Here is a 17,767-nt window from a genome sequence, read left to right as displayed (position 1 = left end):
CCGACAGGGATGTCCCCTCTCAGCAACTCTTTTTAATATCTACTTAAATGAAATAATAATGAAATGGAGTAAAAATTTACATCAAGGAATTAAACTTTCACCTACAGTTAACTTAAACACTCTCCTCTTTGCATACGACCAAATAATAATTACAAATTCTGAAGATAACTTACAGAAAGCTATTTTAAATCTAAATGAGATATCCAAAGATTATGGTATGATAATATCAACGGAAAAATCAAAAACTATGGCCTTTAAAGGACAAGATCCAGCAAGAACTAAAATATTATTAGATAACAAGATCTTAGAACAGGTGAATTCATTTAACTAACTAGGATGTATGATCACATATGAAAATGAAAAAAATATAAATGTAAAACTTGCAAAATATTTAAAAATAATAGGTGTAATTAACTCTATATTTAAACCAAACCTAGTTCAAAAACAAACCAGACTAAAAGTATACAATACATTAACCCTATCTTAATGTAGAAGCGAAATCTGGACAATAAAACAAAAATACAAACAAAGATTAATAACAGCAGAAATGAAGTTTATGAGAAAAACTGCAAAGTATACCCTATTTGATCACAAAAGAAATGAAGAAATTATGAAAGGATTAAAAAAAAAAAACAGTAATAGAAAAAATTCAAAAATATAAGCATAAATGGATGGAACACATTCAAAGAATGAAAACAGAAAGATTACCAAAACAAGCCTTAAAGTACAAGCCATTAGGAAAAAGAAAACCAGGACGTCCTCTTAAACGATTCAACGAGGACTTACTGTATTTTACCGGCGAATTTGTTAATTGAAAGGGAGATGGTAAATCCCGTTTTATTTTATAGCCGGGTCCAAAACTCGGATCGAAATCCATAGAGTTTCATGCCGAAAAAACTATCGGCAAGCCCAAGTGTAAATGATCACTTGGGTAGTACAACACCAGGGCAACTCCATGTAAAGGTGGAGCAAGCTCCGTCACTAACTTTAATATTCTCTCATAATGTAAAACCCAGCTCCTAAGAGATGTAAATATATTGTTTTACATTATGAGAAGAGGTCAATACCCATGACGGGTAAAATAGCCTTTCGGCTTATTATCTGAGTAATTAACAATATAGGAGTGCACCACTTTGGCAATTCGATAGAACAGGTATGTAAGTTCGTGTTCACTTAAAATCCTTGATATTCCAGGTCTACTTACTCACTGATGAGATCTCAAAAAAAGTTGAAACTGGTCTGGGTAGTGACCTCTTCTCATAATGTAAAACAATATATTTACATCTCTTAGGAGCTGGGTTTTACATTATGAGAAAATATTAAAGTTAGTGATGGAGCTTGCTCCACCTTTGCATGGAGTTGCACTGGTGTTGTACTACCCAAGTGATCATTTACACTTGGGCTCGCCGATAGTTTTTTTGGCATGAAACACTCTATGGATTTCGATCCAAGTTTTGGACCCGGCTATAAAATAAAACGGGATTTACCATCTCCCTTTCAATTAAGAAATTCGCTGGTAAAATAGCCTTTTGCCTTATTTTCTTAATAACACTGGATTCTTTCTTTCAATAATTTCCATGATCAATTGAAGCTTTTTTTTTATCAATTTTCTTCAGTATATTTTCTATATTTCAAAACAGAAGAAATAGTAAAAAAACATCAAAAACCAGTTTTAACAAATATTGTCAGTTATGCATTATTAGCTTGCCTTACAACTAACTTTTTTTCAGGTATGTGGTCTCACTCTTTCTTCAGATATGAGAAATCTAGAAATGTACTACCTAGCAACACTTCAGGCCCTTGCTGTAAGTATAATCAACTTTTTCAATATTTATAAAATATTGATTTATAAAGCGGGGTGCTTAAGGGTCAAAGCTGTATAACTGAGAGGAGACCTCCACATAGCCTTTAAAGGAATGCCGAGAACCAACCAGGGCTTCTGACCTAATGTCCAATCCTCACCTTCTCGTGGTGCACCCTGTTGGGTATCTACTTGGATACTGAACGGACGAGGATGGGCTGGCAATTTGGGATTTAGCCGACCAAATTGTATTCTTATTGGTTAAACCAAAATATAGAATGATGGTACAACATTACAAAATTTCATGTCGCCCGGTTAAACAAGGCCCCCGTTGTTTTCGCCAGAGAACCAGGGCGAACAGCAAAAAGTCAGCTACTGGAACAAATCTGAAAATAAACCCCAACTCAACATCACCAGAGTTAAAGATCGGTACTATCAACGTAAGAAGCCTGAATGGCAAAGAAATGGAGCTAGCTGAGGAATTAGATAAGTACCAGATCGACATAATAGGGGTGACTGAAACAAAAAAGACCAAAACTGGTGAGATCTTTCTGAGCAATAAATACAAAATGTTATATTCAGGCAATAACAATCAAGGAAAAGAAGGAGTAGCCATAGTATTCAACACAAAATACGAGGCTAATCTTCTTGAATGGCAGTCAGTCTCAAGTAGAGTAATGTGGGCAAATATGAGAATGGGGAACTGGACAATGAGACTTATTTGTGCCTATGGTCCCACAGAAGGTTCTACTAAGGCAGAAGTGGAGGAATTTTTTGATGCTTTAGAAAAAGCAACTGACACAATGAAAAATGAAAAGTTGGTCCTTGTTGGGGATCTAAATAGCAGAGTAGGAAATGATTGTGAGACATACAAAAATATTTTGGGAAAATTTGGAGAAAAGAGCAAAGCTAATAATAATGGCAAATATCTGTTGGATTTCTGCTCAGGACATGGACTGGTTATTACTAACAGCATGTTCCAACATAAAAATGCGCACAAATTCACATGGAGAGAAGAGGCTAGGAATAAGAAAAGTCTCATTGACTATGTTATTGTTGATAGTGATGTTTTCTCCCTGGTGCAGGACACCAGAGTGTACAGAGGATTTGAAATTGGAAGTGATCACTATTTAGTCTTGAGCAGGATAAAATTGAGTTTCATATTGAAAAGAATAACATGTAGGAGGGTTTTGAAGCGAATAAAAGTTGAGCGGCTCTCAGATGTGAGCTGTAGACTGAAATACACAAAGATTATTGAAGGAAAAATGAAAGCGTTTGAGAACAGGAATCAAACCTTGGAGATTCATTGGCAAACTCTGAAGAAAACATTGATTGATTCTGCCAGAGAGGCATGTGGTGAGGTTGTTAGTAAGGATAAAAAAATCAGAACTCCCTGGTGGACACAGGAGGTTAAAGAGGCAGTGAAGGAAAAGATGAAAGCATACCAAAAGTTCCTGTCTAATAAGTCAGCTTGTGCTCTTAGAGAATATAGAGACAAATGTAAGAATGCTAAACACTGTGTAAAACTAGCTAAACAAAAGTCATGGGAGGACTTTGGCAAGAATATAGAAAATAAATATCAAGAAGGTGGCAAAATATTCTGGAAGTTGTTCAAGAATCTTAAGAATGGAGGAAAGAGTGCTATAAAAGGAATTAGAGATGATAAAGGTGACATGAAAACGGGAGAAAAAGATATCCTTGAAGTATGGAGTAATTACTTTGAAAAACTGTTAAATGAAACAAGCAGTGATGACAGCACAGTGGTAAAAAACACTGACCAGGCATGCAGTCAGGAATACATATACATACTTGAAGTAGAAAAAGCCATCAAAGGCTTGAAATGTGGAAAGGCAGCAGGAGTAGATGATATTCGACCAGAAATGCTGAAGTATGGTGGTATAAGAGTCTTACAGTAGCTGCACTGCATATTTCAGAAAGCCTGGACAGAGGGACGAATTCCCGATGATTGGAGTAGAGCTCTCATAGTACCCATATATAAAAAGGGAAATAAAACTGCATGTGAGAATTACAGAGGTATTTCCCTACTGAGTGTTCCTGGCAAGATCTATGAAAGTATACTTGAGAAACGGTTGAGAAGAATTGTGGAAGAGAAGCTTGGTGAAGAACAGCTGGATTCAGGCCAAATAGAGGCTGTCAGGATCAGATCTTCACTTTACGACAAATAGTCGAGAAAGCATGGGAATATAACAAAGATCTGTATTTAAGTTTTGTCGATCTGGAAAAGGCATATGACAAGGTGCCAAGAGAGAAGCTATTCAATACGCTTCAGTTATATGGTGTGAATGGGGCATTATATCAAGCAATACTTAGTCTTTATTTGAGTTGAAAGACAGCAGTTAGAATTGAAGGAAGTACAGGAAGATGGTTTAATGTTAAATCTGGTGTGAGACAAGGATGTACATTATCCCCTCTGTTATTCATTATGTATATGGATCACATTATGAAGGAAAGTGGTATTAAACATGATATCGAAATTGGAGATGTTAATGTCAGCTCTTTGCTCTATGCAGATGATGTTATACTTCTAATTAAATCCGCTACAAGTCTGCAAGATTCTCTGACTAAATTGAATAGCTCTTGTAATAGATATGGTATGAAGGTCAGCAATAAAAAGACAAAGACAATGAAAATAGGCAGAATCATTGAAAATGTCAACTGTGTTGTGAATGGAGAACCTGTGGAACAAGTAAAACATTTCAGCTATTTAGGCACGATTTTTACTGAAGATGGTAAATTAAGTATAGAAATAGACAACAGAATCAGCAAAGCTGGTATGGTGGGAAGTCAATTGAATAAATTCATATGGTATAAGAGAGAAATTAGTCGCAACACTAAATTAGCTGTATACAAGACAGTGTTCAAACCAGTTTTAACTTATGGATCTGAGAGCTGGGTCAGAAGTAAAACACTTGACCAAAGACTAGAGACTTCAGATATGAGAGTCCTGAGAAAGATTATAGGCGTGAACAGGTGGCATCAATGGCAGTATCATATTAAAAATGAGGATATTAGGAAAGAACTTGACATTGTCAGCATCCAGGAATGCGTTAGCAGAGCTAATCTCAGGTGGTATGGTCACTTAAACAGAATGGGCGAGGAAAGATTAGCAAAACAAGTTTTCTCTGCCAGGTTGGTAGCAAAACGAACAAGAGGAAGACCAAGATATAGGTGGATTGATACGGTACAAAGTGCCTTAGATGATAGAAATATAAGATCGGATAATGTTGGAGTCTTGACAAGTAACAGACTGATTTGGAGGAAAATTGTAGATAGGAAATTAATAATGATGTAATTTTTTTCATGTAGTACTATCATATCCTGTACACCCCTTGAGGGTACATGGCAGGAATTTGATGATGATGATGATTTATAAAGCTTCTGTGATAGTATTATCACAAGGTTAATATCCTGTGAGATAAATGCCTTTCTGTTTTATAAATATTTAAACTTTCTGGATCCAAAGATGGGAGCTGGGTACTCTCTTTTTTAACAGGTACTATACTGGAAGAACTTGGGGTAATGGTAGACAGAAGCCAGAAATTGTGAAGACAGCTGCAGAGGAATGCTATCAAATTGAATAGGACACTGACCAGAAGAGATAAGAGGATGGTAGTTCCATTGTTATAAAGATGGCCAGACAATATCTGAATTACTGTGTTCAGATTTGGTTATGGATTTGAAGGGGTTGAAGTAACTTTGGAGAGGATACAGAGAAGCAGATTACAAAAATGATATTGGAACTGTAGAGACTGGTGGATGATGTGACATGATTGAGACATTTAAGCTATTGATAGGTATTTACTGAATTTACATTGTGGAGAATTTTTCATATTATAAAACGAGGAGAAGGAATAATAACAAGAGGCCATACCTGAAAGTGGCAACAAAAAAAAAAGTAATGAGCAAGAGAAAAGAAGTGAGGTTTTTTTTTGTTTTTTTTTTCAGCGGGAAGAATGGTAGGAGCATGGAGCTCATCACTTGAATGGGTAGTGAGAATGAAGGTGTTTAAGAAATGGTATTGATAGACTGTATTTGTTTATGGTAGACTTCCCATGAAGAATTTTATAACTATTGTATGGCCAATTTATACGTAAAATTTTCTAACTGTTATGCAAGCAAAATATTTGCCACTTTAAGAACTAGAATTTTCATAAAAGAAAAGCTAATTTTCCGACATATAATAATAAAAAACACTCGCCCATGAAATGCATTGATAAACAATGCATTTCGTGGGCATGTCAGAAGAAGGGGAATCCATTCCCCTTCTTCTGATATGCGCAGAAGTGTTGAAGGGTCTCGTATCTGTGGGCACATACAGTATGAAGATCTAAAATAATAAAAATAATATTTGCAAGCTTGAGATGCAGAGAAGATGCACAGCTGAAGATCTACAGTGTATTATTATATCGTTGATCTTTCTAAATTTTAGTTTCCATTATTAATAGAGTTTATTTGAGTCACTATTGGCTTTTTTTATGAAATCCTTTAATTAAAACTGTGTAAATTACATTATTTTAGATTTATAGTTAAATCAAATAGTTTACAAAATTAAATTAGAAATGACGACTAAAGGAAAAAAGATGTACAAGAAAAGGTAAAAGTTTTAGAAATATCATGAAAAAGTTGGAAATTATGACCCACTTAGGAGAATGTTATCTTTTTTCCCATGGTATCAATAACTCAATTATAAAAATATCAGCAATGCATGGGAATCTTTGAAAAAGGTGCTTAAATATCTGAATGTATCCCTAGAGTTCAAAGATTAAATAGGTTGAGAGTGAAATGGATGCACCCCCTTGCTGAAAGTTTTTTCACTTAGTTATACTATAAATTAAAGATTCCAAGAAATCATATTCATGATTTCATCCTTTATCCAAGTGTAAGCAAACAGTCTGCATGTGAAATAACTTCACGACTGGGCTACTTGTATATAGAGTTTGATGACTTCACATCAATTGCCTTAGTATCCCAAGTAAAAAATCTAGTCCTCACCCCCTACTCTTTTTCTCCTATCAACCAACTTCTGTAATCTACACACCCTTAACCACCCACTAGGTGGCATCCAGCACTTGGCTTAGTTCTGTAAATAGGATTAATATTCTTTGTTGTTGCATCACCTTGTGATTATGCTGAGGTGCTGATGATGACCAGTTAGTTTCTAGTTGAAATATTTGCAATAATAAAATTAGTGTATTCTTGTGAATACATGTGCATAATAAATGTTATACTGGCACAAGTTCCATTAAAAATTCATTTAAATAGTTAAGAAAAATTATGAATTTTAATTTTAAAATTAAGTATTTTATTTTTTTTTATAATTTGATAAATACTGCCAAATGTTGGTGCAGGCCATAGTTGAGAATGCCATGGGCTGTGTATTTGACACCAATGCTCTATATCAGGAATTTTCAACCTATGGTATGCAAGCCATTGCCGGGTGGTACGAAAACAGATTTGCTTACTGGTACATCTAATATCTTGAATTAAATATAGTGGCATGCCACTGGAAAAGGTTGAGAACCCCTGCTCTAGATAATGGTACATAACTCAACAATGGTACATTTCCTGAATTCTTGGGCTTCATGGAATAATGAATGTACATAGTAATTCAATGCACTTCGTATGAAATGCATATGTTCAGTTATTAAACAGTACATTAAATAATAATAATAATGTTTGAATTAGATAAAAAGTAATTTCTTCTTTTTTTCAGTATTTAGAAAAAATAGTAAAAAAAAAAAAAAAAAAGGCACTTCTTCCCCCCCACCTTTCTCTAATATAAAATTGTAAGTGTTAAGACAGTTAGAAACAGATGAATGTCAAGTTGATATAGATGCTTCTTTAGACTAATGTCTACTATAAGAATAGTTATCAAAAATGCAGATAAAATACATTCCAACTATGGCCTCGAAATTTTCAGCAAAAATAACTCATTCAAGAAGTTATATTCTTGAAAAAATTGATAAAAAAAAGCTTTGCATTTGGGTGGATGATCAAATTCAACATAACATGCCTTGAAATCAGTTAATAATGATGGAAAAGGCAAGAAACATTTTCACACATACTCAAAAAGAAATAGGAAAAACATGTACAGCTATCAAAGGCTTGTGGGAGCATTCAGGAAACCACATTTTTACTTTTTTTTTACTAGATAACTTATGTATTAAGCAGTCTTAATAATTGGAAAGAAATTGGGATATGGTAGACCCCCCCCTTATCTGCAGTTTTCCATAGTTTCAGTTACCCATGGTCAACCTCGGTCCAAAAATATTAAATGGAAAGTTCCAGAAATAAACAATTCATACGTTTTAAATTTCAAACCAATCTGAGTAACAGGATGAAATCTCATGGCAACCTGCCTGGGACATGAATCATCCCTTTGTCAAGCTGTACTGTATGCTTCCCACCCTTTAGTCAATTGGTAGCCGTCTCAGTTATCAGAAACATTGATTATTGGACAGTATTAAAGAAATACTGTCGTGGTATTGCAGTGCTTGTGTTCAAGTAAACCCTTATTTTACTTAATAAGGGTTTACTTGCCAAAGAGAAACCGTAAAGGGCTTCTTTTAAGTAAATAAGCTGAAAGTTCTTGACTTCATAAGGAAAGAAAAAAATCATATGCTGAGGTTGCTAAGATTCCATTCATATAACTTTTATTACAGTATATTGTTATAATTGTTCTATTTTAATTATTAGTTATTGTTGTTAATCTATTACAGTGCCTAATTTATAAATTCAAGTTTATCATAGGTATGTATGTATAGGAAAAAACACAGCATATATATGGTTTGGTACTATCTGCAGTTTCAGGTATCTATTGAGGGTCTGGAAATGTATTCCCTGCATATAAGGGGGGGGGGGAGCTACTGTAATTTAAATGTATATTTCATCTCTTCCATTTACAATAATTAATAGTTTCTTTAATACTGTTGTGAAATTTAATGCATTATAATTAAATTTACTTGTCCTTGTCTCCACAAAGAGAATGAAGAATTAATGTTATGTAATTCATTTCATAAAATATCATTGTTATTAAAATGGATTGTAACTTTGGTTTATTGTTATAAAATATTGCTGACTTCTGTAACATTGTGTAATGGCAACAGGAGACAACACATGGACTTGAAAACATACGTACTTCAAGTACTGCACTACAATTTGGCCGATAATGGCAGTTTGAAACTAGAGTACATATATATACAGATTGAGGAAAAGAAGGTGAACAATAAAGAAAATGGCTGGGTAACATGGTTATGGCTAGCCATAAATTGAAGAGCAAAAAAGTTATAGGAATGTATTTGACAACCTATAGATTTATCTGAAAGTATTTATTTCCTTCAAAGGGTGTCCGACCACCAGAAAATAATCCAGAAGGTGGCCTTGAACATTGTTTTTAAATTATAATAAATTTAGTTTAATCCTTTATCCCAGTGAGAGCAAACAAAGTTTGTGCCTGAAAATATCTTCAGGACTGAATATGGTGTTGTACTACCTTACTGGGGTAAGGCAGTACAACACCAGGCAACTCATAGCAAAGGTGGACCAAGCTAACAACACTCTTATCCCAGTATCTCCCATAATGCAAAACACATCTGCTTGCAGATATGTATAATGTTATGCATTAAGGGATTGGCCACTACCCAGACTATTTTCGACCTTTATTGAGGTCTCTTCAGTGGGAGCCAGGCCCAGAGTTGGAGATACCAGGCAGAAGCAGTAGCAAGGTCATCTTTACCTATAGGAGTTGCCAAAAGGTTTGCCACCTTTTTTTATTAAATTACTCTGGATTTAGAGAAAGATGTTGAAAGTTTATTTTTCACTAGGTTAGACTATAATAAATTTAGTTTAATCCTTTATCCCAGTGAGAGCAAACAAAGTTTGTGCCTGAAAATATCTTCAGGACTGAATATAGTGTACTATCTTACCTGGGTAAGTAGTACAACACCAAGCAACTAGTAGCAAAGGTGGAGCAAGCTACCAACACTCCTACCCCAGTAGCTTGCTTCACCTTTGCTATGAGTTGCTTGGTGTTGTACTACTTACCCAGGTAAGATAGTACAACACTATATTCAGTCCTGAAGATATTTTCAGGCATAAACTTTGTTTGCTCTCACTGGGATAAAGGATTAAACTAAATTTATTATAGTCTAACCAAGTGAAAAATAAACTTACAACATCTTTCTCTAAATCCAGAGTAATTTAATAAAAAAAAGGTGGCAAACTTTTTGGCAACTTCTATAGGTAAAGATGACCTTGCTACTGCTTCTGCCTGGTATCTCCAACTCTGGGCCTGGCTCCCACTGAAGAGACCTCAATAAAGGTCGAAAATAGTCTGGATAGTGGCCAATCCCTTAATGCATAACAGTACAGTATACATATCCACAAGGAGATGTGTTTTGCATTTTGGGAGATACTGGGATAGGAGTGTTGTTAGCTTGCTCCACCTTTGCTATGAGTTGCCTGGTGTTGTACTACTTACCCAGGAGATAGTACAACACTATATTCCTGAAGATATTTTCAGGCACAAACTTTGTTTGCTCTCACTGGGATAAAGGATTAAATTAAATTTATTATAGTCTAATCTAGTGAAAAATAAACTTTCAACATTGTTTTTAATTTAAATGAATATACTGTAGCTCAAGTTTGGAAAGAAAAATTCTAGGTATGAGATTTATCTGCTGTTTGTTTATTTAACCCTATGTTTGTTGCTGTTAACAATAGAATGAAGACTGAACATTTATTTAAATCAGAAAGTTGTGGTCTTCTTTAAACAGCGTTCTTATAGTTTGATTATTACTGAATACTGGAGATAAGGAAAAAAAAACTATTGGTAAATGTGGCGGTCGAGTTTAGCTAGTCTAGAAAACGTGTTTTTAAAGTTAAATATAGTGTGGCTTTTTGTCAAAAATTGTGCTGCAATTGTGTATCGGTTAGAAACAAGTGTCCTTCAGTGGTATTATTGTTTAGAACTGTGTTGTATATATTGTGTTTTCACTGCCGTTTGTTTCACTATATCAACGTGTAAAGATGGCGTCCAACAAGAAACGTACGTCAGCGGCGCGCAGGACTTCTACTACTACAAGAAAAGCCGGCTCAGCGTTGGATTTTTCGCAATGGATGCGTTGCGGAAACTGCTATATGTATGCACCGAAAAATGTGAAGGATCTGTGGTCGGTCTGGCAAAATGAAAAGAACGAAAATGTCGACGTATGTGAGAAGTGTTGGGATAGGCTGGAGCGTTTAGGAATGGAAGCTGACATCGGGACCGTAGCGGAAGAACTTCGGCGGGAGTTTATGAAAATGAAAAATGACCTTCATCTTCTTCATGAGGAAGTGGAAGTGATCGGTAAGGAGATACTGGAAGTTAAAGCGGAGTTTAATGTGTTAAACAGAGAAATTAGGACTATAGAGATTACTTTAGCTGAAGTAACTAGAACAGGATTACATATGGGTGAGTCTTTGGTGAATGATTCAGTAATAAATAGTATGGGAGTGATTGGGAGTCAATATAATAAAACCACAAGTGGCCTAGAAGAAATGAGATGTAGTGAGAGTGGGGGGGTAAGTAATAGAGAGTTGAGTAATGAAGCTGGGAGAGTCATGCTGAATAGTGTAGAGAATGAGTCCATGAGTGTGGACTTGAATGAAGTTAAGAGTAGTAAAATATATGGTGATTCTATGATTAAGGGTATGGAGAGTGGTATGCATGAGGAGTGCTTGGCTGATGGGACAATAGAAAGAGTGGCTTTAGCAATAAAGAGAGGGCATGAAGCAGACAAGATGATAGTTATGGTGGGTACGAATGACCTGAGAGGTAGTATAAATCGGGTAGGAAAAGATTTAAGAACATTATTAGATATTGTGAAGAGGAAAAGTGTCAATGGGAGAATAGTGTGTGTGCTGCCTCGTTTTGACAATTACGAGTTAAGTAGACGAGCAATGATAATGAATGATATGATTGCAAGAATGTGCAGAAAAAGAGGTCTGGAGTTTGTTGATGTTTGGAGTGTGTTTGAAGGAAAAAGGCAGTTGTATGCTAGAGATGGACTGCATCTTAACATGGAAGGACATAAGCGATTGAAGAAGTTATTGTTTTCTGAACAGGTTGAAGTTATTGGGCAGGGAAACTAATATTGAAAAGGTTGAGTGTAAGAGAGAGAAACTTTAGCACTGATTGTGTATTTATTGATCCTTATAGGCTGAATAAAATGCAGAAGAGAGGGGATAAAAATCGGCATAGGACTACGGTAGTTAATGACTTATATATCAGTTCTAAAGCCGGTACAAGATCTAGAGGGAATCTGCAATTTTTGTATACCAATGCTAGAAGCATTCGAAATAAGAGAGAAGAATTTTTGGCATTAGTCAGTGAAATCTCACCAAAAGTTGTAGGCATTAGTGAAACTTGGCTGTCAGCAGAAGATGTGGTCACTGGAATTGAATGTGATGGGTACACTATTTTCAGGGAGGATAGAGCAGATAGAACAGGGGGAGGAGTACTGTTGATGATAGCTGATGTGTTGCAGCCAAAGAAAGTAGTATATCATGATGATAGACATGTGAATAAGAGTTCATTTGAGGCAGTCTGGTGCGAAATAGCGACCAACGCAACCAAATATACAGTTGGATGCTGCTATAGGCCAGGGAGTACGGGGGAGATATTGAATTCATGCATCAGCAACTTAGTGCAATGAGTGAAGGCTTGGTGATTATTATGGGGGATTTTAATTACGGTGATATCAATTGGAAGGAGGAAATATCACGTAGCAAAAAGGAAATGGAATTCATACATCTTCTACGAGATAATTACTTGAAACAGCACGTAACTGAAGGGACACGTGGTGTGAGAGTGTTGGACCTGGTTATTGGTTCAGAGGTTATATGCATAAGTAAGGTGTCCTCGTTACCTCCAGTTGGTGAAAGCGATCATGTGGTATTGACTTGGGAGGTTGCAAAATCTGTGGATTTTTCTATTAAGAAGGGGTATGTACGGAATTACAGGTTAGGCAATTATAACAAGCTTCGGAGTGAGCTTGCAGCCATCCCATGGCAGAACATATTGCAAGGGAAAGATGTTAGCAGTGCTTGGGATAAAATCAGCGGGTATCTGAGGAAAGCAATATCAGATTGTGTCCCCATGGTTAGGAGGTCAAACAAGGCAGGCATTAGATGGATGAGCAGTAGTATCAAGCTTGAACTGCAAAAAAAGAAAATGTTATGGAGAATTTACAAGGAGAAAGGCGATCAGGACACCCATGAGCAGTACAAGGCTCAAGCTAGGAAAGTTACCAGCATAGTAAGAAAAGCTAAATCAGATTATGAGAAGACCTTAGCCAAAGAGATCAAGGGTAATCCCAAAGAGTTCTTCCGCTATGTGGCAAGTAAGAGGAAGAATGACTTCGGAAGGATAACCTTAGTGGGTGCTGATGGTATTGAGGTGACAAAATCAGATGTAATAGTCGAGTTACTGAGTGATCACTTTTCAAATGTCTATCACCCAAGTGAGGATATCTCTATACCTACAGCAATACCTAATGTGAGAATTGAAGCTAAAGAATCAGAGGTATTAAATATATTGCAAAACTTAAATGCAAACACTGCGGTAGGCTTAGATGGAATATCAGCTCGGGTGTTGCGTGAATGTGCAAATGAATTGTCAACCCCTCTCACCTGGATATTTAACTTAAGTTTGAACTCTGGTATGGTCCCTAGGGAGTGGAAGTTAGGCAAAGTGGTTCCTTTGCATAAGGGTGGCTCTAAAACTGTGGTATTGAATTACAGACCAATCACCCTCTCAGGAGTAGTGGTAAAAGTATTGGAAAAGTTGGTTAAAGACAAAATTCAAGAATGGGTGGATCAGGATATGATACTCTATAGAGGCCAACATGGTTTTGTTAAAGGTAGATCCTGCCTTAGCAATCTATTAACTATTCATAATAGAATAACATCTGAGTTGGACAAAGGAACTGGCTACACAGTGGTACTTCTGGATTTTGCTAAGGCTTTTGACAGGATACCCCATAGAACACTGTTACGCAAATTGGAGCAGATGGGAATGGATATTAAATTAGTGATATGGATAGGAGAATGGCTCAGGGAGAGATACCATAAGGTGGTGTATGGAGGAGCCGAGTCCAGAATGAGGCAGGTGACCAGTGGTGTGCCTCAGGGCTCTGTGCTTGGGCCAATGTTGTTTAATTTGTATATAAATGATATAGGAAACGGCTTAAAGGGAGATATTCAGTTGTTTGCTGATGATGCAAAGTTGTGTAGTGCAATAAAAAATCAAGCTGATGTTGAAAGTTTGCAGGAGGATTTAAATAAGCTGGTAAAATGGGCAAAAGAAAATGGATGTCAGTTCAATGTGGAAAAGTGTAAAGTCATGCATTTTGGGATTAAAAGATTACCAGCTGTGTACTACATCGATGGAAAGGTACTCCAAGAGATTGATGAGGCTAGGGACTTAGGGGTATTGGTAGATAGGGAGATGAAGTTCAGAGGACACATTGCTAAGGTGTCCAAGATTGCACATAGGATTACTTGGTTGTTGAGGAACACTGACATCCAGAGATAAAGAGGTTATTATTCCCCTTTATAAAGCATTGATACTTCCACATTTGGATTACTGTGCTCAGGTCTGGTCACCTGGATTCCTTGGAGATGAGGAGGCTGTGGAGAGGGTTCAGAGAAGAGTGACCAAGTTGGTGAGTGATATAAAAAATGCTCCCTACATTGATAGATTGAGAGCTTGTGGATTGCAGAGATTGGTTGATAGGCGAAGAAGAGGGGATATGATAGAAACATTCAAATTACTAAAAGGTTTTTATAGGATTGATGCAGGGGAAATGTTTCAGCTGTGTGAAAGTGATGGAAGAACAAGAGGTCATCTCTGGAAATTAAAGAAGAGTGTGGTTAACAAAGGTGTCAGAACAAGGTTTTTTGCCTGGAGGGTGGTGAATGAGTGGAATTCATTGCCTGACTTAGTTGTGAGCTCTTCGTCTGTAAATGAATTCAAGAAGAGATATGACAGATATTGTTTTGCTAGTTTGGGTCTCCCGCGATGAGTCTACTGACTCCATGGAGATACCCGTAATAATAATAATAATATTCAGACAAGGAGAGGAACTGAATTCATGCAATGAAGATTGTCTTTAAAGAACTATAAGGCAAATACTCTAAGTACTTTGTCTTCAAATTCAACTTTCTCAAGTAAGGTAATTATTTCTGAAGATTATTTATACCAAAGCTACAAAGGTAGGATAGTACTCTTTATTTGTAAAGAGAGTTAACTTTGACCCAGAGCAAGAAGATTCCTAATTGGAACTGACTCTATTAAAAAGTTATATTAATCCTAGAGAGGATTACTAAAGGAATTTGTTTCCTTTGTTTGTTTACTGACTATTATAAAAAACTATAATTGTTTGATCCTAGAGAGGATTAGTAAGAGAATTTGTTTCCTTTCTTTTGTTTGTCATTGATTTTTTTTATTCTTGAAATTAAATGGGTGAGTATGAGAGAGAAAGTGTATATCATACAATTTTCTGTGTGTAAATAATCATTTTCACAAAGAAATTCAGTGTTTCTTTGTCCAATCAGTGACAGGCAAAATCCTGCCACCAAGTAGAGCTACTTCACTCCCCAGAAAGCAAGTTGCCATTAGTTGGAGCATGACCCAGAAAATATACTAAGGTTGAATTAATGCAGAAGATGTATATTTTCCATATATGAGTAGTGGACGGTGTAGAACTATCTCTAGATCAGAGATAGTTGTATAAAGTTTTTTCACTTGGTTATAAATTAAATTAAATTTGCCAAGAAATTATATTCTTGTTTAATCCTTAATCTAAATGTGAGAAAACAAAGTTTTTGTGTGTGAAGTAGCTTCACAAATATGCTATTCGTATATAAAGGCTAATGAAGCATTTGACTCTGGGTCTGGCTCCCACTGATAATGATAGAGAAATCCAAGAGAAGCATTACTGATACACTGAATGACTAGACAAGAAACTGGTAATCCAGTTGCTAATCAAAGACCTTTGAAATATCTAGAGTGACCACATTAGTTTCCCCAAATCTTACCATGTCTTGTGTCCAAAGATGGATGGAGTTGGAATCCATAATGGTGATTACTAATTAATTGGCAAGCCTTCAGGTATTGAACAAGTTGGTTGTTAGGGACACTCTTCATTGTTTTTTAGAAGGTGAGATGAGAGTTCAATGGGACAATAGTTTGATGGCTGACTTTTTTCCTTATATTTTTAGGGTAGATGCCAAGTGAGTAAATAGCTTTTTATACAAGATATAAGTTGGCTATTAATATTGAAGTGGAAATATTGAGCACAACAGGGGGAATATTATCTAGACCAGACCTATTGTTCTCCGGACTAACGGGGATTTTTCTAGCAAAAAAAGATCAAGAGGCATGCTTGTGGTTCATGGTATACTGGGTGTGATTTTCATCGGTCATCTGTATAAGGTGACGAAGAATGATGCCAACAGGTCAGTCTTATCATTAGAAGCATAGAACAGCATTGCAGGTGGTAAAGAGACCAGAGGGCTCAATTATTATTTCAACAGGAGACAAGTTTTCTACATTTACTCCTTTCACATTCTTGCAGAATTGGGTTTTGCAGATGTTGCAGGCTAAGCACAGTGCTGTGATTTGAACCATTTGAAATAGGTTGAATTTATATTTTGGATTTCTTTGGGATTATTGGAGAACCAAGGATGGATAGATAGTGTTTGGAGTTTTGTGTGAAGGGAAAGCTTTCGTTCCAACAAGGGTTATTTCATTTATTCCATGAGAGCAGGTGTAGAAATCATGGAGATCATTCCATTTGATACTCTTGAAGAACCAAACAACATCAGGCTAAGATTGACTGGGTGAAGGTCAATCAGTAGGAAAAAATGAGTTACCATGAGGAGAGCTGACATCTACAGTATATTTGAAGAAAGAGAGAGCCAGGGTACTAGGGGAATGATGAGGATTATTTGGTATTTGTATTCTGGTTGTTGGATGGAAAATTTGTGTTAGGTCATTACCAACAACAAATACTCTATTCTTTTCCTGCTTGATCTGTGAAGTTAAGATGAGAAGCAAGTTTTAATTATAAACCTTGATGTCTCTAAGAAAGATGATCTTACTGTTTAGATAGAGTGCAGAAATGTAACCTTTGGAAATAAGTAATCAAATAGATCAGACTGGTTATTGAAATTAAGACAGCAAATGAAAGAAGCAAATCGTGGCAAGGAAATTTTTAGTCAGATAAGATCATAAAGAGCGGAGCTAAGTCAAGGCGTATCTCTCTGGCATGAAATATTTAGATCTGAGAAATGCATATATCCTGCCCTTTTTATGCAGAATGTGGTTTGGATGATTTAGGTGAACAGTAATTTCTGAGGTTCTGCAAGAAATAAAATATCAAGTTTTGATATATGTCAGTGTAGTGCAAATCATTTATGGTGAATCCCATCAATGTTGGTAAAGAGGAAATGGAAGTTTTTTTGGGGATTTGGATTTTTTTTTTTAAGGGTTTCAAGGTGTATTTTTGTTTTTTGTAATTTTTTTTTGGGGGGGGGGATGCTTGAGGGTCAAAGCTGTATAACTTACAGGAGACTTCCACATAGCCTTTAAAGGAATGTGGAGAACTGACCAGGGCTTCTGACCTAATGTCCAATCCTCACCTTCTCGTGGTGCATTCTGTTAGGTATCTACCTGGATACTCTACGAACGAGGATGGGCTGGCAATTTGGGATTTAGCCGACCAAATTGTATTCTTATTGGCTTAAACCACAATATTAAATGATGGTACAACATGACATAATTTCATGCCAGCTGGGGCGTCGCTCGGTTAATCAAGGCCCTCCCGTTGTTTTCACCAGGGAACTAGGGTGAACAGCGAAAAGTCAGTATCACCAGAATTGAAGATCGGTACTATCAACATA

At 36.2% G+C, this 17,767-nt stretch overlaps 1 protein-coding gene across 1 annotated transcript in view; it reads left to right on the top strand.

The window, feature by feature from the left end:
• LOC150098518 (FGGY carbohydrate kinase domain-containing protein) overlaps positions 1-17,767 on the top strand; it is a 204,169-nt gene that overhangs the window by 149,464 nt on the left and 36,938 nt on the right. Inside the window, exon 12 of the mRNA XM_090405821.1 lies at positions 1,731-1,805. Within this exon, the coding sequence (XP_090261947.1) occupies positions 1,731-1,805 (75 nt within the window). The remainder of the gene's footprint in view (positions 1-1,730; positions 1,806-17,767) is intronic.

Source organism: Typopeltis vanoorti, chromosome 15, assembly GCF_054136105.1.
Source record: "Typopeltis vanoorti isolate ZY-2024b chromosome 15, IOZ_Tvanoo_1.0, whole genome shotgun sequence".
Classification (NCBI taxonomy): Eukaryota; Metazoa; Arthropoda; class Arachnida; order Uropygi; family Thelyphonidae; genus Typopeltis; species Typopeltis vanoorti.
This window is presented reverse-complemented; position numbering and strand designations above follow the sequence as displayed.